We start from the raw sequence: 27,243 nt of genomic DNA, 5'->3' as shown, positions 1-27,243 counted from the left end.
TTCTAAATCTGTGTCCACAAATTCCAAAACCCATAACACTCTGTATACTTCAAAAAATTCAATTTTTGCCAACATTAGATACTATTATACAGAACAGAAAACAAAACGAAAACCCGGTAGGACAAATACTGGTAGGATGTCAGAATATTGTACAAGAGAAGAAAAATATTCAAGAAACAAATTTCATACAGCTATTTATCAAGAGAAAAATATATACAATTGATTTATTCTGTAAGATAAAAATACACCATGCCATATACATTACAAGTTCAGAACTGCGTCACTGAATATACCAACAGCTTACAGTCCACTGGAGTTGTGCACACAAAAACTTCATTTTATACTTAGCCTGTGAAGTGTCAGTACCAGAATTTTAAGTACAAAATAAAAAGCTAACCTGGTTCAAAATGCTGATTAAGTTTCTACAAGCAAACACAAAACAGTGTGTTTTTTTATTAAAGAAATGTAAACAAACTGTTCATACAAACACAGTTGAAAATTACATCTTCCAAAACCCTACTGCCGGGGTCCTGCAGCTGCAAGCATGGTCACATCTCTCCTTTTTTTTTTTTTTTTCCTTTTTCAAATTTTTGTGTTAAATAGAAGACTAGAGAGTTAGATTAGAGTTCCTGCTACATGATCCTAGTATGTTTACATGATTCTTTGTGGCTTGAAACAAAGTTCTAATCAAAACTACTTCTGCTGAAGAAAAATTCAGCCTCCATTGGGGGTATTTTTAAGCAGTTATTCACAGTTATCACAAATTGTAAGCACAAAAAAACCTGACTGAAGAAGTAGGGATGCAACAATATAATATGAAAAAATCAGTTTAAATTACCAAAACGGCTATAAAAGTTGTAGTCATAGCATACACTCTGTTCTATGAGAAGTAAGGTGTATAAAACAATTAAGTACTAACAGACCGTAGTTTCCAAAAAACCCCAAACACTCTAGGTTGAAATTTTGGTTATTACATAATTATAATGGCATATTTAATAACAAAATTATATTGTAACATCCCTATGAACATTTTATAAGCACCCGAGCTGCTGCAGAGCCTGGTAGCATTTGGTCAATAACTATTTTTATACTGTATTTTTTCTCAAAATATTTACACATTTGTACAAAGTAACAGGGTTTGTTAGTTTTGCAGGTAACAGCAGCAGCTTGGCTTTCTTCTAACTTTTATTTAAAAATAGCTTCATTCACTTATTCAATAATAAATACAAAAAGTTTCTCTTATTTTACAGAAATCAAAAACTACAATAAACTGACTCATGGAATCAAGTATTTAAATGTATTTTAGTGCAAGTTATTATCCCTTAGCTCTATCCCTAAGGAAGTCATTCAGTACATTCCTTGTTCAGTGGTGTCTACTTTATTTAAAAACTTTTAAATTAGAGGGCCTGCCCCTTTTTCAGATAAGGCGGTGGCCAGCACTTTGGACGTCTCCCTTTCGCTGGTGATTTCAGTCTTACATTCACAGGAAGGCCCTCTGCCCTGGGGCGGGGCAGGGCGGCCATCGGCTCTTGCCCCAGTAAAAGTTTCTCCTTAGTGAGACTAAAGAAGCATAACGAAACAAAACCCACCCTCAAAAAGAAAAAAGAAAGAAAAGAAAAAGAAAAAAAAGTGCTGGACCATTCTGTAATTCTTTAACCTCAGCAACTTCGGGAAAGTTGCTTCGGCCGGCTTTCTCCGGTGCTCCTCTAACCTAAAAGCACGGAGGAAATCAGGACTCCCAGAAGCCAGTTTCCACAAAGCCACGAAACAGAAAACAAAAACCTCTTTCCGTCTGCGAAATTCAAATGCTGTGTTGAATCGCTCCTTCCTAGGGACGAGCCGCCCTCTGAGACAGCGGGGAACGCATCAGTTCATCCACTTTCGGCAGTTCACAGCGCCACAGTGACAGGGGATCTTGTGCTGGTCGTCCTCAAAGTCAAACTTATAGTCATAGCAAAGCTGCCCACAGCAAAGACACAGTGTGAGAAAGGCCTCCCTCTGCCTGCTGCGCACAGCCAGCCCACAGACGGACGGAATTAAAGGAAGCCCTGACGCGTCGAGGGGCCGTGGGACTCAGGTGGGGAGGTGGGGGAACCTCAAGAGGAAGTCGCGGAACTCTCTGGCTGTGCTCTTCCGGGGGATCCCGCGGGGCCCGAGGCAAGCGGGAGGCACTATTCTGGGGCCAAGCCGGAGACGGCGAGGGCAGCCGGTGTGTCTCCAACACTGCGCGCCGCGGTGCCGGGCCCGCTGCCCTGGGTGGGACAAGCCGCCCATCCCCCGCCCCTTTCTTGCCGGACGGGCAACGAGATGGGCAGAGATGAATCGCTCTTGCCTGAGAACATCCTTCTCCTCCATCTTTCCTCACGTACAAGAATATTTAAAAGACGTTGCTCTATTTAGGCGCAACTGCATTATCGTTAATATCTCAGATCAACCCTGCCGTCAGGGTGGACAGGGGTCTGCGTGATTCCCACGGTGTAAGCCTCACCCCGGGACCCCGACCCCTGAGAAACCTGACATGGCCAAGGTCCCTCTGAATCAAACACCCTAGGACACTATTTGCAAAGACTTCCCTTCTACACCAGAAGGGAACACACCGGTATTTACTGAGTTCTTACAGGAACTCCATGAGGAATTGTTTCTCCTCGCGCGTAAGGCGAAGTACAGGCTGGAGGGCTTACGCGGCCCACCCGGAGGGGCGCGAGCAGGGCGTGGGACTGCCGAGCCTCCATCTGTCCCCACGCCGTGACACCACCCTGGGGTCCTCACATCCTTTCTCTAATTCACTCAAGTTGGTGAGATGTGCAAAATAGGCCTCGGGTCAATTCTTGATTTAAAAAAAGCACATTCCAAAAAGAGGACCAAAAAATACAAGTATAATCTCACAGCTCTGTTCACGTAGGGCTGGGGGCTCAAACCCAGACAAGAGCCTCAGGCGCCTCCCTCCCTGAACAGGGGAGGTTCCCCACGGAACCCACACCGCGTGGCAGCCGCTTCCCAGGACACCCCGATTCCAGGCACGGAGCGTACGGCGAAACGCGTGCTCGTCACAATTGTGACAGAGTCAGGAAACGTAAACAAGGCGATCAAGACTAATAACAATCCTAACAGGCGACGTGCTGGGCCAAAGTGATGCGTGGGGCAAGGGGAAGAACACCTAACGAGACCGCCAAACTGTCTAAGAAGCTGTTGGTAGGAAAGCCTGTAAGCCTGTACTGGCCCTGAGTGTGAGAGCCGCCGCGGGGACCCCCAGATTTGCCGCCTACAGCCTCAGGGTGACCTCACGTGAGCCACGATGACCCCGGGGACCACGAGGCACCAATCCCGTGATATTCTCGGCCATGAGCTTGACGACGGGCATCATTTTAAAGAGAGGGTCACCGAGCCGAACGGACAGCACGGGGGTCGAGGGGAGCCCGTTCGCACGAGCGACGTGGGGACGCGGAATCTGCAGGGCAAAGACTGTCGGACCGTGACGTGCAGGGTGGCCGAGGCTGACCTTCCAGGAGGAGGGCCTTGCTAGCAGCGAAGGACTGCAAACCACTGAGCGGATCACGTGCACAGAGGAGTCGAGTGCCGCCCGCGGGGAGGGGCCGCACGGTGCGGCCCTGCGCTTACCTCTTCTCCCTTCTGGATCCTCCGGCTGGAGCTGATGATGATCTTGTGTCCTCGCTCGAAAGTCACCACCTCGGCCACACAGTTCGGCGCGCACGAGTGGTTGATGTACCTGCAAGCCGCCGTTTCAGAAACGACTTACTGTAAGACTTTGCAAGAAGCTTTTAAAAAGAAACCTTTCAGCTCACAGGGAAAACTTTTTCTAATTACATTTCTATCTGTCCATTAATAGAATATACACATTTTGTTGTTGTTGTTGGCTGCACGGCTTATGGGATCTTAGTTCCCCGACCAGGGTCTGAACCTGGGGCCCTGGCAGTGACAGCGGAGAGTCTTAACCACTGGACCGCCGGGCAAGTCCCACACATACAATTTTAAATAAAACTTCTCTCCATGACTGAAAGGCCCCAGTGAGCGCACTGACCCATCGCACCTCCCGCTCAGACCCCGCCCCATCGCGCCTCCCGCTCAGACCCCGCCCCATCGCGCCTCCCGCTCAGACCCCCCTCACCTTGCAGGCCCTCCCGTGAGCGTGGCATCGATCACGTGGTCGTTGTCCATGCGGAACATGTACACGCCTCGGTTCTGAAAGAGAAAGAGGTCAGAACCCCCTCTGCGTTCCCGTCCATGTGAGGGGGCGAAGCCGGACTTTTGCCGACACGCACCCCGGTCACACTTGCGGGGACAACACGCCAGCCCGTCAGGTGACGTCTACAAGCTGTGAACGGAACCAACACGTTGGCAGGTGGCCTGTGAAGCCAGGCGCATCAATCCAGCCACATCCTCGCTGACAGTAAGACCGACGGAAAAAAACAGGAAGAAAATACAAAAATCCAGACGTGGCTCTGTTCGACACTGCACTCCCACCAGCGTGACGGTCCGATCCGGGCCTGCGCCGCAGCTGTCGGACGGCACAGGAGGGGTGCGCGCTCACCTGGGACTCGTAAAGCTTCTCCTTTCTGTTGGCGACTTCGTTCCGGATGATGGTCCCGATGTACTCGATGACCATGGTGTGCTTCTCGATGTCCCGAGCGGCGTACAGGCCCAGCCCCTGAGGAAACGCACGTGTACACACCTCAGAACCACTTGGCTTCCAGGGGCAACTGGCCTGCAGCCTCTCTCGCACAAAGCCAAGCCACACTGAAGACCCCACCTGAACTCACCTGACCTTCTCACTGACCACACTCTCACCTGAACCCTGAACACTGGACAATCTTCTCACCTACTTGTCTTTGTAACTTTTCGACACTAAACTCTTAGGGCATTTTTACAGAGTGGTGCTGCTGACTGGCTGGGCACTGCTCCTAACTGGCTCTCCTATCTTGTGTGCAGTATCACTCCCAGATCCCACCAACTCAACAGGCTAATGGCTTCTGCTGTTTTTTTAATCCCACCATTTCTAAAAGGACCTGACATAACAATACGCTTACAGAACAGAAACAGGGCTAACTATAAGGGATTATTATAATTTGAGTTTCTGCATTCTCAAGCTAAAACTGACCAGATCCCCACCAGACTTGGTCCTCACCAAGCACCACCTGGGAGCACACAGTACAGGGTGTGCTGTTGTTAGAAATTTTGGTATGTGAATTGAATTAACTTCTGAAAAAAACCACTTATGCAATTTATCTCTTCAATTCCAGATGAGACTCAGAGCTGAACAAACTAGAACACACAGAAAGAATCTGTATGGAGATGAATACAGTTTGGTATAAGAGACAAGAAGATCAGTGGAAATGAACAGAGAATCCAAATAGACCCAGGCACACGTGAAAACTTAACGTACGGTAGTTTGGTGGCACTAAAACTCAGTTTAAGATGGACGGGTTACATACATTATTAGGTTGGCCAACAAGTGCATTTGGGTTTTTCCACAACTCTTACAGAAAAACCCAACGGACTTTTTGGCCAACCCAATACTAAATGGTGCTTCCACAACTGGTTATTCAATGGAAAAAAAATAAATTTGTCTTAAACATAAAGAATAAAATTCCTGAAAGAAAAAAAATCTAAGAAAGTACATATGCAACCTACAGTCTTAACCAAGAACAGAAGCTACAGAAAATTATACGTTTGACTATATAAAAATTAAAACTCTTATAGGAACAAACACACCATACTTTCTGGTAGGTATCTTCCCCTACAAAACATCCTTTGCCTAATAGCACAAGTTCTTATCAACTGCACAACGGACAAAGGTAGTTCACAGAACAGCAGACCCAAGTGGCAAACACGAAGAGTTGCAACCGAGGTGACACTGTCGGTCTACGCGGAACAGGCTGCAAAAATACAGAATGGTGGTAACACTACCAACGGGAAAACAAGAAAAACAGGCTCATACACTGCAGGAAGAAGTGGGCAATTACAGCCTTTTTAGAAAACAGGCAATGTCTGCTAAAATGAAAGTACATGTACTTCTAACACAGAAATCTCACTTTGGGGCCTACACACCACTGAAGTGAAGTTACCAATACATGGGGATATTCGTACAAGATATTGATGGCAACACTGTTGTGGGAAAGGACTGTAAACAAAATACAGGCTCATCAGCAGTGGGATGGTTTCATTAATTACAGTCCATCAACATCACGGAGCATCACAGAGACACTCAAGAGGAAGAATGGCGGCTACCTCAGTTGTTCCCGAGGGGTGTAAAGATTAGTGAGAAAAGGAAGACGCAGAAAAGCGTAGATAAGACAATCCCACTCTTCCATACGCACACAGATGTGTAGGTAGTGTTAAGAGAAGAGCAGGGAAGAGACACAGGACACTTACTGGGTCGTTAACATGATTACCCGGGAGGTGGATGGAAGGGAGGTGGACAGGATGGAGGAAGAAAAAAGGTGACCAAACATCAAAAACTCTCAAAAACGCTTCGGGTTAAAGATGACAGACTGAACGCAGGTAGTTAAGAAACCCTTAACGTGACGTAAGGGAGCAAAACCAAGACTGAAGACCAGGGATGGTCAGAGTGAACGAGCTGTTTGGGAACATTTTAAACGGGGAAGGAACTGAGCGGAGGAGGAAGACACCACTGCCTCGAGTGGAATCTTTTGAGGCTCCATTTCTGAGGCAACAACAAAAAGACCAGGAAGATCCTGCATTCGTAATATGAAAGCAAAGGTATCAGATAAAAAGATCAAGAGCAGACAGCAGATAAGGCAGAAGCAGCTCAAGACGAGGACAAGGAACCAGAAACAAGGCCACAGCAGGAGGGCAGACCCGAGACAGAAGCCTTCCCCGGCGGCACCAGAACCGCTGCGGGCCCCACCTCAGGGGCCAGGTTCAGTAAGGCTGGGGACCCCAAACCCGCAAACCCCCAGCTGATGCCGGTGCTGACGGTCTGGGGTCCACCCTGTGAGATCCCGGGTCTCAGGGATCTAATGTTTGTGTACAGAGAGAAACAGAGGTAGGAATCTGCAAAAGAATTAACACAAAAACATTTCTCAGACTGATGGCCACACTGCTTCAGGCTGAAAGGGCTCACCAGTGGGGAAAGCAATAAATAAAAATGACCCTAACCCAGGCCCATTTTGGTAAAAATTCGAAATATCAAGAATCAAGAGTAGATCCTAAAAGTTTCTACAGAAAGAAGAACGTCAATGAATACAGACAACGTGTAAGTCAGGTTTCTATGTGAAGGGACCGCCCTGGCTTCTGAGGGGACTGCACGGGAGGGGACAGGCAGGCCTGCAGCAGTGCCTGCAGGTGAGACGGGCGGTTAGAACAGGCAGCAGAGCGGGGAGTGGATTTGGGGAAACTCTTCCGGGAGGAAAAAAGGCAGCAGAAACTGATGATGCTTTGGGGTCTGGGGCAGTGAGGCCAGCGCACTCAGTTAGGAGATGGTGACACTGCTCAGCGATATGAAGAGCCTGGAGGGTGACCAGCCTTTGAGACGGAGGACGCTGGCAGTGTGAGAGCTCGTAACTCCATCCTGGGCCTCCAAGGGGAGATGCCACATAGACATTTGTTTCTTCAGGAAGTGTGCTTAGCCTAGAGATGGCTTTACCTGTAAGGTGTTCCACCATCTATCCATCAGAAACTACACGATGATTTCATGAAGAGAAGCTTCTGAAACTGGGCACCTTTTGAAACTATTTTCGTTTGTATTTTTCAGAAGTGCCTTGAAAGAGCCCTGGTGAGCGCACCGCGGGTCCCACGTGTGGAAGATGCAGCGCTCCCCGCGCCCCGTGAGCCCTCATCAAGCGGTACAGAGAGGACGTCCAGAAGCCGCCCTTCCACGCGGGGGAGTAAAGCATCCGCCCTCCAAGACCACGGACGGAGCGGCCGGCGCCCCGGGCTGGCGGGGTTTCTCTCCCTGCGGCCCGTGGACTCCTGTCTCATTTGCCGGATGCCAGCACCCTCCGAGCCCACCTCCCCTCCTCCCAAAAGCCAAGCCCCACTCACCTGAATCCGAGACCGGGCCAGGTACACGTTGGACTTCCACTCGGTTTTCATCTTGCGGTACTGCGACGACTTGGAGTGGACGAACTGCTTGCTGTAAGGTGCGCTCAGCTCCCCGGTGACTGTGCTCTGGAACGACTTGGAGGCACTGGTGCTGTTCAGGGTGTGAGGCCTGTGGGGCGACGGCGTGCCGACGGGGACACAAAGGGAGAGCGGAGACACCTCTGAGGGGCCCGGCTGGTTCACGTTCTCACTGACAGCACACACAGGGAAAGCCGCCTAGCTGGCGCGGCCGCACAGACACAGCCAGAGGCAGCGGGTTTGTAAGCAGCAGACAGACCAGGCACAGAAAACCCCTGAGAGGCCTGGAACCCCCGGGCTGTACTATGTGAAGTCAAAACAAAATACCTTAACACAAACCTCTTGACGTGGGCACTCATTTTAGGTTCAGAACGGGCACAACCTGTGGGGTTGACGGCCAGGGGCAGCTCCATGAGAGGGTTCCGGCCGTATCGGAAGGTGTAGTTTTCACACGCCTCAACCCCAGGGAGCTGGAAAGAAGCAAAATAAACGAAAAATTAACTCACCTGATCAAGAGCACAGGCAATCTTGAGCCGGCCAAAGGATGGCCCAACTTGAATTCCATGAAAATAACTTGTCAACATTTTCAAAATGTTGGTAACAAGGGGCTCTTTCAAGCCACGTTGACAGCAGCAGCCTGTGCTCAGATCCTGATTGTGTGCGATGCGCTTACCACCCTCGGGGGCCTGGGAGCACAGCTGTAACTTCAGGTTAACTCCTAAAACCATTCGTGCTGAAGGTCTTTTCTAGAATACGCTTCTTGTGGACACTGTCCTCTGGAGACATGACAGATGCATGTCGTTTAGGCAGGGCTCCACCAAAGAAAGCAACTGGGTACAGTACTCAGTGGCTTTCGGGGTGTCCACTGCTTCTCTGAAGAAAACCCACCAGTGGCTTTTTTCTTGAGAACAATACCTTATAATCATGCAGTTTTCCAAAAGCGCTGTGTGTAGACTCACTGGCACACGTGCTTGTAACAAGCAGGCATCAGACAGTAAGGGCTCGTGAAATCCAACTGCGCTCTGGTGACCAGCCCTGGGCCCCGGGCAGGAAAGTGGCCATTAACACTGGGTGGTAAGCTGCCTCACCAAGTGAGCACGGAGACGCCTACGACTCACCGATGCCTCGTTTTCTTTCAGAGCGACAGCAGTTCACCCCCGACAAAACCACTACCTTGAAGTGTTGTGAGAGTGACAGCCCCGTGTTAAGTAAGGTGCGTCGTGTGACAGGGGGTGGCTCTCCGGCCTCGGCCCCGGCACTCACTGATTCCGCGATCCGCGCCACCGCAGAGACGGTCAAGCCGAAGAGATCCTCCCCTTTTAAGTAGGCTGGGAAGAGCTGCAGCATTTCCGACTCTTTTCTCACACATGCCACAGGCTCCAAAATCTTTTCCCAAACACCTATGTATGGACAAAAAGATATTTTTTTTAATGAGAAACTTGCTCTTAGCTAAACAGAGAGGAAAACAGGATACAGTATAAAAACAAGAACGAAACGACCAACCGCTCACGGAGACTCACCAGATCCAAGTTAAAGCCCGTGGGCAGTGATCTAACAAGCCTGGTATATTACCTGCTTATTGGATGGCAGTAGTTTTAAAGACTTTATGAAGTTTGGGGGAAAAGAATATGTTACATTAAGGAAATTAAACAGGAGAAGTGGAAAAGAAAGTTAAATATAACTGAAATTCATACAAGTAGTTAACTCACTTTCATGCTGGCCAAGCAGCATATTAGATTTTCAAATGATTAATCCAATTAAGTAGTATCTGTAGATACATCCTTTTCTCCCAGAGTTAAAATATGAAATCGGTATTTTCATTGCAATTATCTTTAGAGCATTTTCATACTTTTCTAAAAAAAAACTGCTAAACTTGAAAAAAAAGCAGTTCTGCAGCACTAAAAATGACAATCTAGGCTTAACCCTAGAGGCCGAAATTAAGTCTCATTTCTGGCTCTAAATCTGTTTAATATCTGATGCTCCTGAGATAAGACAATATGGCTTTAAATACGGTTCCCACCTTCTAGGTGACATTAACAAGAGGGTCCCCAATGTAAGTGACAGGCAACCTTTATCTGCAAATCATTCTCCTATTTATTTTATAAACTCTGTTGGAATAATATATATTCTGATTTAGAGTAATTCTAGCAAGTGTTTAGAAAAAGACAGCAAGGTTTGACAATACAAAGAAGTTAAGACTTGCATTTGTAAATGAAGAATCCACACCTGCTGTGATAAAATATGAAAGAGACGTGAGGAAAACCATGGAAATACTGACATAAAACATTCATTAGCCTAACCCTGGAGTGACGGGCTTGGTGGAGCCTACAGACGGGGCCTCACCTTTGGGTGAGGTGTCACTTAAGACGAGATCTTCGTGGCCTTGCTCCACGATTCTGATGACGAACAGGGGGCGCCCGTCCTTCTCCTCGATGGAGCACAGGTAGCGACAGCGGCGGTTGGCGTAGCGCGTGCTCCAGTACAGCCGGCTGGCTTCGTAGCCCACGGGGAAGAGTGCTTTGGGAGAGTGGAACGCTTGCATCTGCTGTGGAAGCAGCTGGCCGATCGTGTGGAAGATGAGGCTGCCCACACGGAAGGTGTGGTCTCGCTCTCCCCGCTGCACGATGCTGGCGATCTGTCGTACCTCATCACGCTGCACGTAGACCCTCCTGAAGACGGCAAAGTAACTTAATTCCTGCTCGTGAATGCCCTTTGGTTTGTGCATGGGACAAAGCATAGTTTTATCTTTAAAAAACATGCATTGTGCTTTAATGGCGCAAGTAAAGTGATAAATGTTGGTGCATCGAAATCTGTGACACCCGCTGGTGGCCCCCATCTTATGGCAGAAGACACATTTCATCTGCAGGCCTCTCCTCAGGGCTAGCTCCACGTTTATTAAGGCACCAGCCTGGGTCTCGTACACCTCCGTGGACCACAGGGCACAATTCAAATGGACCCACAGGTCCAAGTCAAGGTTGAGCAGCCTCGCCGGTCCGTCTGTCAACCCATCGCCTTCTTCGTGACAGAAGCAACACTTCCGATAGTCTTTGGGCACGGGATCGGGTTTCAGGGAAGTGCCCAGGTTCTTCAGGAATTCGTCAATTTCATCTTCACAGGGGGGTCTGAAGGTCCCCTTGGGGATCACGATGTGGACGCTCCACTTCTTCCACTTCATCCCCCTCCACTTTTTAGTGGTCGGCCGACAGTCTTCAAACCCACCGTGGACAGCTCTTAGCCGAGGCTTTAGCTTGACCGTCACCTTCAGCTCATCTGGCTTTGCCTCCACTTTGGCTGCTTCAAAAGCAGGAGGGAAAGTGATGGGCGGTGACGCTGGGGGTGAAGCTTTTTCCTGGAGCTGCGGCAGACAGTGCACATCTAAAGTGGAGATGTTGTTACTGTACTGATGAAATGCTCTGGAAGGCGTCTCTTTTATAGGCGAGTGTGGCAATGAAGGAACGGATTCCTGCACAAAAAAAAGAAACACGAGAAAGAGTTAATTCCAAAGCCTCCAAGGCAATTCTTGCTACAACAAGAAGCCAAGCAGCAGGGTTCCATCAGCAGGGTGTTTGGCTCTGGGTCTGTAAGTAAGAGGACTGGCGCACGGCGGAGGTCAGTGCTGCGTGCCCGTGGTGCTCGCGTCTCGACAGAGAGAGAGTGTGTTCTCTGCAAAGCCCTAACTCTGGAGGGTATTCTGCTCTTAAAACTTTTCATGTCATGGAGCTAATTTAATTTACAAGACGGAACAGCTTCTTGTTAAACCAAATAAGAACTCCGGATCATAATTTTCTATGAGCTCGTCCCACCCACTGAAATTCCTGTTTGTTCATCTTAGGCTTAACTAATTGGCGTAAGTGTGAAAGATGGGGAAGAAGTCCCCTGTCAACAAACAAATCATATTTAACTTTTCTCAGAGGTTGCCCGGTTCCCATCCAACTGCTGAAAGGGCTGAGCTGAGACAGAAGTTCCATTAGTTTCTTTTAAGATACAAAGTGTCATCATAAGCAAATCAACAGCGAACCCACCTTCTCATGCACCCCACCCTACACAGCTCTGAAAAAAGACGCGCCTCACAGGAAATCCAGAAGCAGGCAGACACTGCACACGGACTCACGAGATTATGTGGTGGGAAAAAAAATTCCTTCTCTCATCTAGGCTGATATATTTCAAAGTATAAATTTATTTGGCAAGTAGCTTGAATTTTATTACACTGGGCGCTACTGCCTTTTTTAAAAAATGAGAATCTCCAGAACATTCTTCTGAGAAAGACGCAAGAGCAATGATGTGGAGGGAGGAGAGACTATCACAGCATGGGAAAAACTTCCTTCAGCGCAAACGGTTAAAAACGTATCGTCCACATCAGCTACACACCCAAAGATACACTTAAATCACACAAAAAACAAACAGACCTTTTCCAACCTGGTACAAGACAGATACTTTCGCCCCAAAATACATGAACAGACCTGAATTGTGGTTGTGAACAGGTTTTCCCATTGGGACAAGATCACTAAAGCAATACTTTATAGTTGTGATTAAATTAAGGTATTTGTAATTAAATAAGTAAAATTACAGATTTTAATAGTAGTGTTTTATTCACTTCTGACCTGTTAAGACATAGTTCAAATCTGCCCACTCTTGCTGAATAAGGTCAAGTTACTTAGTTTGCAGTAACGGCCTGGACCAAGCACTCCTCCCCAACCCGGGGAGCATCTGCTCGGACTCCCCGGGGGGAGTTCTGGGTGGGGGAAGCGGACACACCCCCAAAACACAGGCGCCACTCAACGCAGACTGCTGACTGAAACTGTCCCCATCTTACCTTGCTTTCTGAGGTTTTTGCTTGTGCAGCTGATGAATAGAGAATAAAGCAGTTGTTACTACAGAAGACAATGTCCTTCTCCGCTCTGCTGGAGCTGTCTCGGGAGCCCTGAAAAGCAAAGAGAAAGGTGTGGGGAGCTCGACAAGTCGGGATCTAATAAGAACAAGATCTGCACGGGGCTGGGTCTGTTCTGTTCAAAGTGAAAGCAGCAATCCTAAAAGCAGTAAAAAGGTAACTACGAGCCAGTATTTAGCATATAATAATTCAGCCACAGAGAAACTACATTTGCAGAAATAAACTTTACTTTCCATATTTCACCGTTTAAAAATAACGCGGCTCTCATCGGACCCCCGAACAGGCTGCTGTAGCTACTTGGTTTTAAGCTCAAGCACATGAAACATATGCCGATGGCGACCGCTGGGGGAGGCGTCTGTGGAGCCCCAGAAGCGACTCCTCCTGATGCGGGAGCAGGCGCTGCCCAGGCACGGCGGGGGCGGGCGGGGACCCGGGGGTCAGGGGAGGGACGTGCGAGTACCTTGCTCACAAAGGCCGGGTCTCTGGCCGGCTTCCTCACGCCGTGGCCCAGAACGACGACATGACAGTGGCAGCACCACTGTGGCCTGAGAGCCGCACTTTCTGTGACACCGTGACTAGTGCCCGCGCACCCAGAAAGGCCTAGAGACAAAAGGCGTTCATTAGCGACAAAGCCGACCACTAACAACAGGGGTCCGGGGTGCAAAGCTGTATGCACCGACTGACTGCAATACGGCTCATTTAATTTACCACACGTTAGTCTTTAGTAATTGATAAAAATCTTATTTTCTAAGCAGTGGTTACGGGGCATCTATGACGTGCATGACACTGGGGTACAAAGAAAGGAAGCTATCTTCACACGGCTGGGACAACACATTGGGCTGTGAGAAGTGCAGAGGGAAACCGGGACGCATGGAGGCTCGTCTCCAGTCTCAGTGCAGAGTGAGTAGGGGGAGAGAGAATACTTTTGCTCCAGGGTGAAGAGGGTACGAAATCTCTTATGAAAGATGAAGAGGTATGTGAACGAGAGTCTTCAATGAGCGTGATTTGGAAAGTTGAAGAGGGATGAAGAAGTTCCGGGGCCAAAATAAAAATGCGAGCAAGGACGCAGACTGGAAAGCGTGTGGCGATCTCAGAGCACATCGCTCGCGTGGCCATGAAGGCAGAAGGGAGAAGCAGGGAGAAAGCAAGGGTGACAGAGCAGCCAGAGGCTGAGTGTTCAAACCCAACATGAGCAACTGTCAGCGTGGCTCAAGGGCGAGACGTGGGGAGAGGCTGGGCTCTAAGAGCAGGTGAGGACGGAAACAAGACGGCCAAGAAACTGGGGAGCGAAGAGGCGGGGAGAGCGGGGTGAGGGGGAGGCCAGACGGGAAGATGGGGAGGGAAGGGATGCCACACAGGTGCGAGGAACGGGCCCACCTTTCAGTGACGGGGAAGGTGTGAGCGCACCTACAGAAGAGAGGGGCCCCGGAGATGCCGCAGAAGGAAAGGGACCAGGAACACGGGCAGAGATGGCGGCCTCGTCTGCACAGTGTGACACAGCGCTAAGTGGGAGGGGAGGCTCAGGCCGCAGGAGAGCAAACGCGGCTCAAGGGTAAGCAGAGCGCTGACAAGAGGGTGTGACGTAGGCCCCAGGCACTAAAGGTCCAGTCACGCCTCAGAAGACAGCACCCGGGTGGGGGGGGTGGCTAAGTCACCAAGGACTGCGTGCCAACACGTGACCTGTTACTCCCCTAAAATCAAAGCGAGATCTTAAAGAGGAGCGGCGTAACTTTTGAATCAAGAACGAATCTGGGGTCAACAAACTGTAAACCAGCTCACCATTGCTTGCTGGAGGGAAGGGCACAGTAGGCTGCTTCAGGTGGTAAGAGCTGGCTAGTCTGGGAGGGTTTGCAGATCCTGGTGGAGGCCCACGAAGAAATAAACGCTGTCGATACTCCAAACCTGGGTTTACTCTGTGGCTACTGACCAAACCCACGGATGGAACATCTGGAGCATTACTAACCTCGTAGCTGTTAGGGATCCGAACGTGGAGGAGGTCGGAGAACGCAGCCACAACACTGCTAATGTTCTAAAACAAAACGGCAAATGCTGCATTACCCGCCCAGAGGCCACAGAGAACCACTGAAGAACAACTCACGTCAGGATAAGTGCTATCCGCACGGTGCACACGCCTCAAGCAAATCCAACCATTTTTATTTAGACTTAAGATCCTCGGGGGCTAAGAAGGGTTTTGATGGGCCCATAGCCAAACAAAGCTTCCACATACAGAAATCCTCATACAGGGATTCCAATTAATGTTCAATATTTGAGAGAACGTTAAACTATCTTAGACATTTTAATTCAAGGAATGAGTTAAACCTTGTCATGGTTTTTACAGCTGGTCAGAAGCTTCCTTTAAGTGGACCCCCCCCCCCCAGCTCTGGGCAGAAGTCTGACACAGTCCACGAGAACACACCACTGCTATGTTCTGCTGATGACCAAAACGCCCTGTCAACAGGCTATGAGTCTGGTTGCCAACGAAACATCATCAAGAATTAAGAGTTTGAGAAAACCCTCAGCCGTGTACTAGTGTTTGATATGAGCAGCTGCTTCCTGAACATAGTGCTTCTGGAAAACTTTCTCTGTTGACAAAGCTCTTCACTGCTTAATTTTCTACGTGTAAATAGTTATCAACTCTCTGAAGAGTTCTTACCATTATACATTCTTTAGTAAAACAATGAGATCTGACTTCAATTTGCCCTTTCTGTCTTGACTGAGGCCAATTTCCAGTACTCACAGCAGCGCAGACGTCTGAAGGGACTGCTAAGTCAAGCCCTAATAGCCCTAACCTTTATCCGCGATGACCCAGCTGTACGTGTCACTGTGAGCCACCTGACACTCCTTTAGGAACGGGTAATATTCTAGAACGTCCAACAGCCAGTCCATCTTTACCTCAGCAGCTGTAGGATGCAGAGTGATTGCCACAGATATGAGACCCGATCGGGGACCATTTGGGGATGCACCAAAAGGTGACGTGAAAAACAAAGTGCCCGGCTCAGTTTTGATGTCATTCCTTCTAGATTCCAGCCCTTAAAAAAGGAAGGATGAGTTGAGTGTTAACAGCTTTTCTAAACATTCCTATCAGCCAGCCCCCCCACTGCACTGCGCCCCCTACCTTTCCCGGTGCCGCTCGGGAGGATCGGAATGATGGGGGATGGCACGGGCTCCGGAGGCTCCTCTTTGACCAGGGACAGGTCTGGGTATCTGCTCACTTCCATGCCGACCACACTCTCAGGAGAGGACGAGGGCACAACACTGTCAGGCGTGTCCCGGTCACCCCCATGGTCCTGTGTCCTGGGAGCAGAATAAATACACATCAGCAGGCGCAAGGCCGCCGCTGGGGGCTTCCCGCACCAGCCCAGCCCTGTCTACGTGTGTGACCTTTGGACAGTGACAATAACCTGAGAAGCCAAAGATTCAGTTCAGGGCCAAACAGGAAATCTCTTGGGAAAAAAAATAAGAAATATGTTTAACTATAAAGTAATTTAAATGGTATGTTTCCTTCTGACTAAAGCTTTAGCATCCAAGTTTAAAGACCTGCCAAAGGAGGAAGACGTTCAGATTATAACACAGCATAGAAAGAATGGATACTCACACCTTTGCAAAGCTCCAGATCACTGAGACTAGGGAACACTCCTGTGGCTGAAAAAGGAAAGAGCAGTCCACCACACACCCAGGCACGCGTGCACAGACTCTCCTGTGGCTGCTGTTTACTTACAGCGGCAAGACGGAAAAAAACTGGCCATTATGGCTTCATAGGCCTTCATTTTTATTAACTGACAAAGTGAAGTGAAAAAAGGAAGAGACTGGTCTAGTCCAAGAAGCTAAAGGTTACAAAGGCAAATGGGGCTGTAGGGCGAGTGTGGTCTTGAGCTAAACGTTGCACGGCAGCTCGAGAACCTGGGGTCTCACACCCCCCCACCCCAGAGGAGACGCCGTCAGGCTGAAGGAAGGCTGTGAGAAGCAGCATTAACAGGAGACCCGAGAGAGGCTTCCAAGGGGTCCCTGTGAGACCCCGGAGCGGGCGGCCCCGACACGCACACCCGGGAGGCCGCCTCCCGCAGCTGCCCCCGAGTGACAACTCCGGCACGAATCTAGCGGTAAGGTCCAGGAGAAACAAAGAGCTGGGTTCTAACTTTGGACAAGTCACTTCCCCGTGGTCCGGAGTCTTCTCATTTATACAGTAAAGGGTCTTAGTCCAATGGCGTCTTATCAAAGAGAGGGTGGTTAGCAGATTTTCCAAGAAGAGAGAATAATTTGATGAGCTATATATATAAGAACCTCCCCTGGATCTAACTGGCTGGGTTGTGACTATCTACTAGGAGAAGCTGATTTTCCCTCATCAGAATCCTGGGGCTAAAGAACTGACACAAAGGAGTTACAAACTGTGGACAGGACAGCCCTTAAATTCTCTTCCACAAAAGCATGCTCTGCTCTGTGACTACTGCTCTTTTATCCTGACATCTGCAAACATCAATAAACCCAGTAAATCACATTAACAGCTTATAAAGGGCAATGATCTTTGAAATATTTTGCATGGAGAGTCCCAATGCCTTAATGTCTATTCGATTATTATTACTTGTTGAACCTCCTATATCATATGAGATTTCTAAAGTGCACAAATGAATTCTTTTTAATAGTAAGAATGTTTTATAAACTTTAAATTCTGAAGAAAATTATTCACCAAATTTCACCTTTTAAGTGTTTTTACATGCTTTTCCTACAGACATTATGCTATATACAAACACATAAGACGTTTTTAAATAAATGAAATAACTAAAGAAATACTTGAGAAAAAGGAACTTCTACCTTAATTCCTCCTGGTTATTATGAGGCGGTGTTGGGAGTGAAGCAGGAACGTCCACTGTCTTTGGGCCTTGAGCAATCGCTCTGGCCAACAAGTCATCGTGTGGTCTGAACGGCAGGTGAAATGGTTTAGGTCCTAGGCTTTTGGTAACTGGAAGAGCAAAAACACAAAACCATAAATCAGTCAAAACTGGTAACGGGTAAACTTTACAATCCGACTGCCACTTCACCACGCACAGCCAGCAAACTCCTCAAAGGTACAAGACTTGGAAGCTTGGCATCCTACCTTCATGGCTCACTAATACTCCAGCTTTTCCAGCAAGTTCTTCAGTTGTTGCAAAACCATTTGCCATCTTCGGACAAGCCATAGGAGGTGGTGTAGGAGGAAGAGAGGCAGGGGGTGTTGGAGGATTACTTAAATTATTCTGCTGCAGGAGACCAAAAAATTTTAAATTATATGCTACTGAGCAAATATGCCACGACCTTGCTAAAACTTAGTTCTGTGAATTTTCAGCACAGGGAGGCAAGGTACAGAAATGTAATCAGAGGCACCTTCATTCCTAAAATGCACACCAAGAAGAAAAAGAAACGTACAGGCCAGGAGGCATTTCAGTGGAACAAATACCCATCATCCTCTGCACATACCACCCACTGGCTCACTTTCCCCAGCTTGAGTACTTAGCTTTGAAATTAAGAAGCAAATTTATACTGTGCCTGATTTGATTCTATACAACTCTTTTCAAGTTTCACTGTTAAAGCCAGTGAAGGACAGCTTTAAAATTCGACCAATAAATTGTAGAGAGTTCTCAAAAAACTCCTTTATTAAATTAAGATATGCCCCAGTTCTATCAAAAACTTGAGAATTTAAGATCCTAATGCATAACTGCAGCTTGTATCTTAGATATTAGAATCTGGATTGTCTAACATCTCAAAAAGAAGCAAAAGGAGTAGCAATAACGACTAAATGGACTGAACCTTAACAAATGTAGTTTCCCCCCAAACATTTCTCCCTGCTTAACATCTGTCACCAATTTGTCATTGAGTCATTGACTAGTCTCTCAGGGACTGTTGGAATCTACCAATAATTCCATGCAAATCAAGTGCAAGGTAAAATTACAAATCTTGCAAAGATCTAGGATTTCTGAAGATGATGAAGTTGCGTGGAGAACAGCTTGCATCAGAAGAGAAGGCATTTACAAGACTTGGGAGAGGTTCTAACTGAAGAGAAAAGCCAACAACGATAATAAATGGAGTGTCACAAGAGAATGATTTTAATACTAAAGAAGAAAAGCCCTCAGAAAAAATGATGATCCTCTCAAATATTTTTGCAAAAAAGATCACTTAACACAAGTCAGATGTGAAGTAAAGAGTATCTAATGAGCCTATCATAAAACTTTGTTAAAAAAATATTACCAAAAGATAAACTTGGTTCAGTTTGATATTATTTTTGTAGCCTAAGAACTAATGCACAGGTGCAATTAGTACCTAAATTATTAGACAAAATAAGTTTTTAGGTTTTTTCATTGTATTTTTCAGGGTAAATTCCTAACTACATTTTTTACTCTATTTACTCTGAATTTGGAGTCATCTTAAGAGTTAATAAAGATTATAGGAAAATACGTATTTACCTACCGCAGAAATATACAATGGATGTTTTTCACAATTTGTATTCTGACCTATACAAACATTTCAAATGTTCATATTGGAAACACTTTACCTGGTAAAATTTTAACCTTTTAGTTGAACTAGAGTGTAAATGGAACTTGGAAGATTAGATAGATGTAAACTAGATGGAAAAACAAGACAAGCTCTACCAATTCTGATATGGCATCCAAAGAGGAAGCAAGGTAACACCTTGGCAAAGAAACATACCTTGTAGATCAACTGAGAATAGTAATCCGAAACCCCTTCAAGGGTAGCACTGCCAAAAGTTCCTAGAAGTCGATTCCCACTATTAAACTGGCCACTGCCGTAAGGAAGAAAGTGGGCAAAGTTCACTCCAATGACTGGTTCCATTAGAGGGAGCAGAGAGAGCTGCTATTGAAAAACACATTTAAGAGTAATGTACACGATAAACAAAACAAGTGTCTCTCAATTTTTCTAAGACCCAAGGCAACTTAGTCAAATAAGGCTTGAGAAAAATAAGACTTAAAAAATTCAAGTATCAAAATGCTGGAACAAGTGAGAGAGACTACGGAATCTTTGAGATATACTTAAAAATGAGCCTTATTCTCAACTGTCTTAAAGGGATGCTGCCAGGCTTCTAACAAGAAAAACACCTTCCTTATCTTCGCTCAGCAAGAATCAGGGCTGAACTGAGGCTAGGTGCCCCCAACGGCACTCTTCAGCAGCTGTCTCCCACCTTCTGTAACAGCCACAAAGGTGTAAGAATGCACTCTACTAGGGGGAGAGACCAATGCCTGTGTTTCTTTGCATCCGGAGTCACAAGTAACGTGGACGGAATTTTTCTTGGTGCTGAGGCTGCTCCCTTTGAATATAAGTAAATCTTCACCAGCGCCAACCAATCCATCTATTTTACTAAAATTTTGGGGTGCCAGTAGGATAAGGTGCAAGTTTGCTCGCACACAGGAAACCTATTAGGTTGCTTGTTGAGATGTCTTTTACCCCTTAACTCTCTACTTTTGGGAAAATTTCACTTTAACAGGGTTGAAAAAGCTTCCGATGTCTCACTTCCTTGAATTTTTAAAGGGGCTGCTCCGAAAGACTCACCTGCTTCAGGTGGGTAAAGGTGTCGGTGGTAGAGAACATCGCTTGTTTCTCCTCTTCTTCCTTTTTCCTTTTCTTCGACCGAGGTGCTGCCTTCTCTCCGGTCCTCTGAGTCCTTTTGCTTCGCTGTTTCTTGGTTTCACTTCCTCCATCTGTTTTTGGCAACTGGCTGTTGCCACATCCAAAACCACCTTGCACTTGAGCCCCCGAAGTTTGCTAATGTAATTGGAAAGGTTAAGAATTAAGTGAACTATCCACACGCTTGAATTCCAGCTCCTGCTCGTCCAGTCCCATCCTAAGACACAATGTTCCTAGCGTGGGCGCCTGAAGTGACGGAGGGAAAATGGGTGGCACCAGATGGCCTGTTTTCTGAAAACAGCATCTCAAGTATGGAAATCAGTAAGCTGCAAAGCTTGAGGAGAGAGCAGAACTCTTAAGTGTGGCTCTTCTCCCTTTCAGAGGAAGCATTACTCCTCAGGCCTGCCCATACTTGTGCCAGTGACAGCCCGGAGCTCCTTATTCCTGCCCACTGGCAACTGTGGAGGAAGGGGTGCTCTTAGCTAGATGGCTGTGGTGGTCTCTGCATGGTGGTCTTGGGGCCTTATTTGGGCTCCCCTTAGGAATGGGTGAAATACAAGGTATGCGGGCACCATTGCTAAGCTCCAGAAAAGTTTCACAGCCTTTGCATCTCAGTTGAGAGGAACAGCTAGCCTCAGAGATCACTAAAAACAAACAACATTGTTCATTCAAATTAGTTCATGGTCATACATCTGACTGAATAATAACTGCTACATACTTAAAGTCAATGAAAGAAGACCTACATGATAGCAAATAAGCCTATTCTTTGCTTTTGTCTCTATGGCTAAGAACAAACCAGTCCTTAAAGAGGTTTTTAAGGGTAGTACTATCAATACTTAAAAATATGAGACTATTTTTAGGGGCCATTATTTCTAAACTTGACAGCTATACTTTGCTATAGGCAACTATAGTTGCTAAGCTTATTTTAATGTGCTCTGCATTGACTCTTTGAGGGTTTGCAGATCATAGTTTCCATTTATATATATCTAAATGACTTAGAGCATGGATGGCAAAACTGTAAAAGGCCAAAGAGTAAATACAGCTACCCAACTCTCTGCCCTGGTACAGCAAAATCAACCACAGACAATTCATAAACTAATGAGCTAGGCTATGGTCTAATAAGATGTTTTAAATTCATGGACACTGAACCTTGAATTTCATATAATTTTCACATGTTGTGAAACACTACTCTGTTTCAGATTTTCTTCAACCATTAAAAAGTGTAAAAACCATTCCTGGCTCATACAAAAAAGAGGGGATATGGAAGCAGGAACACAGTGCCCATCCCAGGGCTAGATCGATGGTTCTCAAAGGGTGGTCCCCAGAGCGGCAGAATGAGCACCACCTAGGATGGTTAGAAATGCACATTCTCAGGGTGGGAGGGAGGGAGACGCAACAGGGAAGACATATGGGAACATATGTTTATGTATGACTGATTCACTTTGTTATAAAGCAGAAACTAACACACCATTGTAAAGCAATTATACCCCAATAAAGATGTTAAAAAAAAATAAAAAAATTAAAAAAAAAAAAAAAAAGAAATGCACATTCTCTGGTCCCACCCCAGACCTACTGAATCCAAACCTTTAACAAGCCCTCCAGGTGATTCTGACACATTAAAGTTCAGAGAACCCTGGCCTAGAGCTGTGCCTCTCATGTCCATATGAATGCGAATCACCTGCGATCTTGTTAAAAAGCACCTTCTGACTGGTACACCTGTGCTGGGGGCACAATATCCTGCTTCCTGAAAAGCTCCCAGGTAAGGCCGATGCCGCCAGTCCTCAAGGACTGCAGTGTGAGTAGCACAGAGCAAGGCCCAAGCACTTCTTACCGGCTTATAAGAGAAGAACAATGCAACCGCTTATTAGGTGTGCAGCAGGGTCAGGCACTGTAAGTGCTGAACAGACTTCTCCAATCCTCACAACTTCCCTAAAAAGCAGCTATTACTACAGTTCAAAGAATACTTTTAATTACAGAAGAACACAAAAGATTAAAAATCATCCAAAAGTTTGCCCGAGACAGGAATAGTTCACATTTTAATGTATTTGTTTTCGATCTTTTATCTATGCCTACATGTATTTTGCTAAACACACAATGAATCACACTCAGTATTCTTTTATTCTGGTGGTTGCCTTTTAAACTTGACGTGGTTTGTTCCCCGTCACATTAAACTTTCATACGTAACAAATTTTAATGGCTGCAAAAAATCTGTATATTCAGATATATACAGAAACAATAATCCAATCAATAACTACACTACTGGATTTAGGTTGTTTTCTCTCATTTTTATCTATTAGTAAAGATAAAGTCATTCATTAGCTATTCATGTGGTCACACCTTTGCACATATTAGAATTTTACGTTCCTCTTGCCAGATTCCTAGATATGTCATTGGTAGTCATGGGTATGCACCACCTTTTATTAATATCACAAGCACAAGGTGTACCCTAATTCCTTTAATCCCTGTGGCAACCCAGTAACAGGGAGCATTATTAATCCTGTTTTACAGATGAGGAAACTGAGGCTCAGAAAGCCTGACCTGCCCAGGCTGCAGGCTGGAAAGAGACGGAACGTGGATTTGACGCAAGCTGAGTGATGCGAGCTCTCAAAGCCTCCCAAGGCTTTACCCCTACACTACAACTAATGCCAGCTTATGTGTGAGAAAACACATGCCCTCAGCACGGAGGACAAACTGGGCCTGTCCAGCTACTGCCACAACAATTCTGCCTTAAGTGTGACTAGAAAGTAAAGGAATTTCATCATTTGTAAAACGGGAATAATAATTGTGCCTGCCGTACCTCAGGGCAAGCGCTGAGCACAGTTGTAACCCCTAGAATGTGGTTAAGAAGGCATCACCCCTAGTAATCCAGGGCCTCCGCCCCTTGCTGCCCTCCCAGATGGTATGAGAACATGTGACATAGTCCAAACATTTATACATATACTGATTGATCTCACCCCTTTTTCTATCATAACACCCAATATAAATATTTTTTTATATATAATCACTAGTATTAGGACCTAACTTCACTCCACCGAGTACCAACTATGTGGTATTGAGACAGAAAGGCATAGAGACAGAAAGGTGCTCAGGACGCCGTCTACACCCTTCAAGGAGCCGTCTATGCTCAGTGGTACTAGAGAAACTGCTATGTAAGCACATGGGCATCCACTTATTTGAGACTGGCTGAGCTGAGTAAGGTATCTGGGGAAGATGATTCCAGAACTGAGTCTTAAAAGATACAGATATTGGCCAGATGTAAAAAAAAACAAAGAAGGGCAGAAATAGCAGCATATGGCCATATATGGAAGGGTAAAATCAGAAGGACACTCAGGGACTGCAAGCAGCCTGGCATTCCTAGGGGCAGAGGATGCAATGGACAAAGTAGCTAGAGATCAGGCCTATTTGCTGATGACAAATGTGACTGAAAAAGTTACCACCACCACAATTTACAAAAATTACATGACTCTATGGGGTTACCACTCAACCTCTACCGAATCAGACAAATAAGAGAAAACAAAGAGTAAACCAATACTTGCTAAACAAATGGCTTCACTAACAATCTTAAAACTGCAAATTTGGACAACTAAATATAGCACTCCACCTCATTCAATTAAAAAAATGAAAAATTTAAAATCTAATTTGAGAAGCACTATAGGGAAAGCTTTATGAACACAATAGCCAAGGTAGTGTAGCATTTGAAAGATAAAACAAGTTAACCAATTCCTACAACCTAGAAAACTTCAGTTTGGGAAATATGTCAAGGAATTTCACTGAAATGCAGGGGATCGAATCTTGTAAAGGTACATTTACAACAAAGTTCTTCATCAAATGAAAAAACAAAAGCAAATCCAATGTTCTATAACTTAAAAAGGGGACTTCCCTGGTGGCACAGTGGTTGAGAATCCGCCTGCCAATGCAGGGGACACGGGTTCGATCCCTGGTCCTAGAAGATCCCACGTGCTGCAGAGCAACTAAGCCCGCGCGCCACAACTACTGAGCCCGCATGCCACAACTACTGAAGCCTGTGCGCCTAGAGCCCGTGCTCCGCAACAGGAGAGGCCCGCGCACTGCAACGAAGAGTGGCCCCCGCTCGCTGCAACTAGAGAAAGCCCGCGTGCAGCGGCGAAGACCCAACGCAGCCAAAAAAAAAAAAAGAAGTCTAACACTTAAAAACTTAAAAAGGGCAAAATATCGACACATGGAAAACCACAAAGATAAAATAGCATCTACCTGTAAAACTGTGTTTCTATAAAGTATTAATACTTTGCAACAGAATAGATTCCCAATATGGGTTATTCCTGAGAGTCCCCAAGGGTATTAACAGGGTGCGTGAGCTATTTTCTATATTTCAAAGAGGTTAATGGAAACTGCACTCTATTTGCAGTTAGGACATGTAGATGTTTACTTCTTTGTTTTAGTTAGATCAACTCAATGTGGTGATAATCAGCTGACAGGAATATGTTACGTATGAAACGCATGACCCTACAGCTCTCTGATTTTTGAAAGATACAGTAAACAAATTATTACCTGATATAGTTTATAGGTATAAACCAAAACATGAGGTCTGCGGTTTTTTACTCCAGAGTAAAAAGGTTATAAAAGATAGCATTGAAATCAATACAGCAGTTGGCACTAATCTGTTGTAAGCATAATTTAAAATAAAAGGGGAAAAAAGCAAGTTGTTCTCCTGAGCCACACTTACCACGTCGGCTGGGTTCTGCCTCTCAACCAGTTTGTTATCCTTCGTACCGTCGTCTTCTGAACAAAAGCTCCCTTCCGGTTTTTGATGTAAAAGGGAAGATGCCTTTTTATTTTTCAGCAGGTGCTTCAGAAGCTCATTGCCTGAATCTCCCTTGGCAGCAGGAGCGCCGGCAGGTCGGGGAGGACTCTGCCCCGGGCAGGCAGCGCCGGCCACAGCCCTTTCTTTGGCCCGATCCCCAGGGCGCTCCTCCAGTTCAGGCCCATCTGGGCCCGGGCGCTGCTCCGGCTCAGCTGACTCCAGTTTCATCTCCCCAGAGGGGGCAGGCGCGTCGATGGGGCGCTTATCCACCTCTGAACTCGCACAGGTCTGTTGACCTGGGGTCCCTCGTGCGAAGTCACCGCTGGGCAGTTCGTTCTCTGGCTCTGTGCGCAGCGGGCCCGCTGCCGGGTCAGGAGGTGATAGGCCGCCCGGTTCCGCCGCCTCGGGTTCTCCTTGCTGAGGGAGCTCGCCGGGTGTGTTCACTGCGGGAGCAGAGGCAGCTTCCGAGACACCCGGGGTTGGTGGAGCAGTTACATCCGAATGGGGAGTAGAAGGTGCCTTGGTAGATTCCGCATCGTCGTCTTTCTTCTTCTTTCTTGTTCTCTTCTTTTTCCCTTTCTCTTCCGGGATTATGTCAGAATACAGCTGAATGAGAGATGGGGCTGATCCTGGGTAACTCTGTCCACGGCTTACAGCCGGGTCTTGGCCACAGGGGAGACTGCTATTAGCCACTGGAGGTGCCGCAGGTAAAGCGGGTGTAAAAGGAGGCCTCACCGGGGACTGCTGGAAGCTGGCCCCAGGAACACCTCCATGTACCGGCTTCACAGAATGGAAATTTGGGCTTCCACCAGGAATTGACGGTGAGTCAGGAACAAACGAGGGAGGTCCCATGTGCCTTCGCTCACTGGTTTGCATGAAATTCGGGGTGGGCGGTGAATTAATAGACCCTTGCTGTAGGTTCTGCTGCTGTAAAACCGGCCCCGCCTGCTGCTGCGGCTGTGGAGGCTGCTGAAGGGGTCTTGGGGGTTGCGTAAAATCACAAGGCAGGTCAGAAGCGTAGAATGGAATCTGGGACACAGGTGTCCTGCTGCTTAGCTCTGAGCCCATCATGCCATGCTGCTCCATTTCCATCCTCTGCTGCAAAGCTCTCTGTCTATCTACTTCTTGCATGAGCTGGATTCGTTGTCTCTCCTGCTGTTCTCGTAAACGTTCCTTACGTTCCCGTTCTTGAAAACTTTCACTAAAGGGGTTATTGTCATCGAATTCCACCCGTGGTGGCGGTCCACTCTGTGGATTTGCATTTGACACTGCCCCTGGGGCTGGGGGGCAAGTTTTTATTGGTAACTGGGCCACTGGAGGCTGAATCCTAGGAGGGTTGAGGGTGGGGCGGGAAGGAGCACCGGGAGGCTGCCACCCAGGGAAACTGGGCAAACTGGGCGTTCCCGCAGGGCTCGTGTGGCCGGGAATGACCGCGGTGTGCTGCTGGTGCTGTAGCTGCAGTGGCGCCAGGGGGAAGCTGGGCTGGCTCATGGGGGGCGGGGCGGCACCTGGCACCAGGGGCAGTGGGGGCTGGACACCTGGCATCACGGTGGGCGGGGCCATGGCGCACTGCTGCTGCTGCTGCTGCTGCTTGATCCGGTAATCTTCAATCAGCTCGGCATGCTCTTTCTGTTGTTTACGAATCTGGAAGAGCAAAATTAAATCTTACTCGTTTATATGTGCTACAGGTATCAAATAAAAACACTGGCTGACGATTATGGTGGAGGTTATAGAGAACGCAGTTAGATCAGGCAGAGGCAAAAATATCTTGCTTAGGCAATGGCAGAAATCACCAAGGGGAAAAAAAAAGAAAGGAAGGACTGATCAACTAAAACTGCCAAGCTTTTCAATAATAGCATGTTTC

General features: G+C 47.0%; 1 protein-coding gene across 16 annotated transcripts in view; it reads right to left on the bottom strand.

Moving 5' to 3' along the window:
* KMT2C (lysine methyltransferase 2C) overlaps positions 1-27,243 on the bottom strand; it is a 294,524-nt gene continuing 267,281 nt past the window's right edge. For 8 of the 16 annotated variants that reach the window (XM_082662534.1, XM_082662544.1, XM_082662545.1 and 5 more), the window contains 18 exons: positions 25,302-27,023; positions 20,525-20,737; positions 19,667-19,831; positions 18,081-18,222; positions 17,798-17,945; positions 16,104-16,282; positions 15,881-16,017; positions 14,768-15,017; positions 13,449-13,588; positions 12,914-13,021; positions 10,444-11,563; positions 9,364-9,500; positions 8,428-8,570; positions 8,023-8,191; positions 4,550-4,666; positions 4,127-4,200; positions 3,619-3,727; positions 1-1,959 (listed from right to left, as the gene is read on the bottom strand). In XM_082662534.1, the coding sequence (XP_082518660.1) occupies positions 1,867-1,959; positions 3,619-3,727; positions 4,127-4,200; positions 4,550-4,666; positions 8,023-8,191; positions 8,428-8,570; positions 9,364-9,500; positions 10,444-11,563; positions 12,914-13,021; positions 13,449-13,588; positions 14,768-15,017; positions 15,881-16,017; positions 16,104-16,282; positions 17,798-17,945; positions 18,081-18,222; positions 19,667-19,831; positions 20,525-20,737; positions 25,302-27,023 (5,166 nt within the window). In that variant the 3' untranslated portion in view covers positions 1-1,866. Of the gene's footprint in view, positions 1,960-3,618; positions 3,728-4,126; positions 4,201-4,549; positions 4,667-8,022; positions 8,192-8,427; positions 8,571-9,363; positions 9,501-10,443; positions 11,564-12,913; positions 13,022-13,448; positions 13,589-14,767; positions 15,018-15,880; positions 16,018-16,103; positions 16,283-16,374; positions 16,631-17,797; positions 17,946-18,080; positions 18,223-19,666; positions 19,832-20,524; positions 20,738-25,301; positions 27,024-27,243 lie in introns of those variants that run through there. The other 8 variants (XM_082662543.1, XM_082662546.1, XM_082662542.1 and 5 more) reach the window with 8 other exon arrangements.

Source organism: Grampus griseus, assembly GCF_964374135.1.
Source record: "Grampus griseus genome assembly, chromosome: 9".
In the NCBI taxonomy this organism is placed as follows: Eukaryota; Metazoa; Chordata; class Mammalia; order Artiodactyla; family Delphinidae; genus Grampus; species Grampus griseus.
The sequence above is the reverse complement of the archived record's forward strand: the minus strand, read 5'-3'. Positions and strand labels throughout refer to the sequence as shown.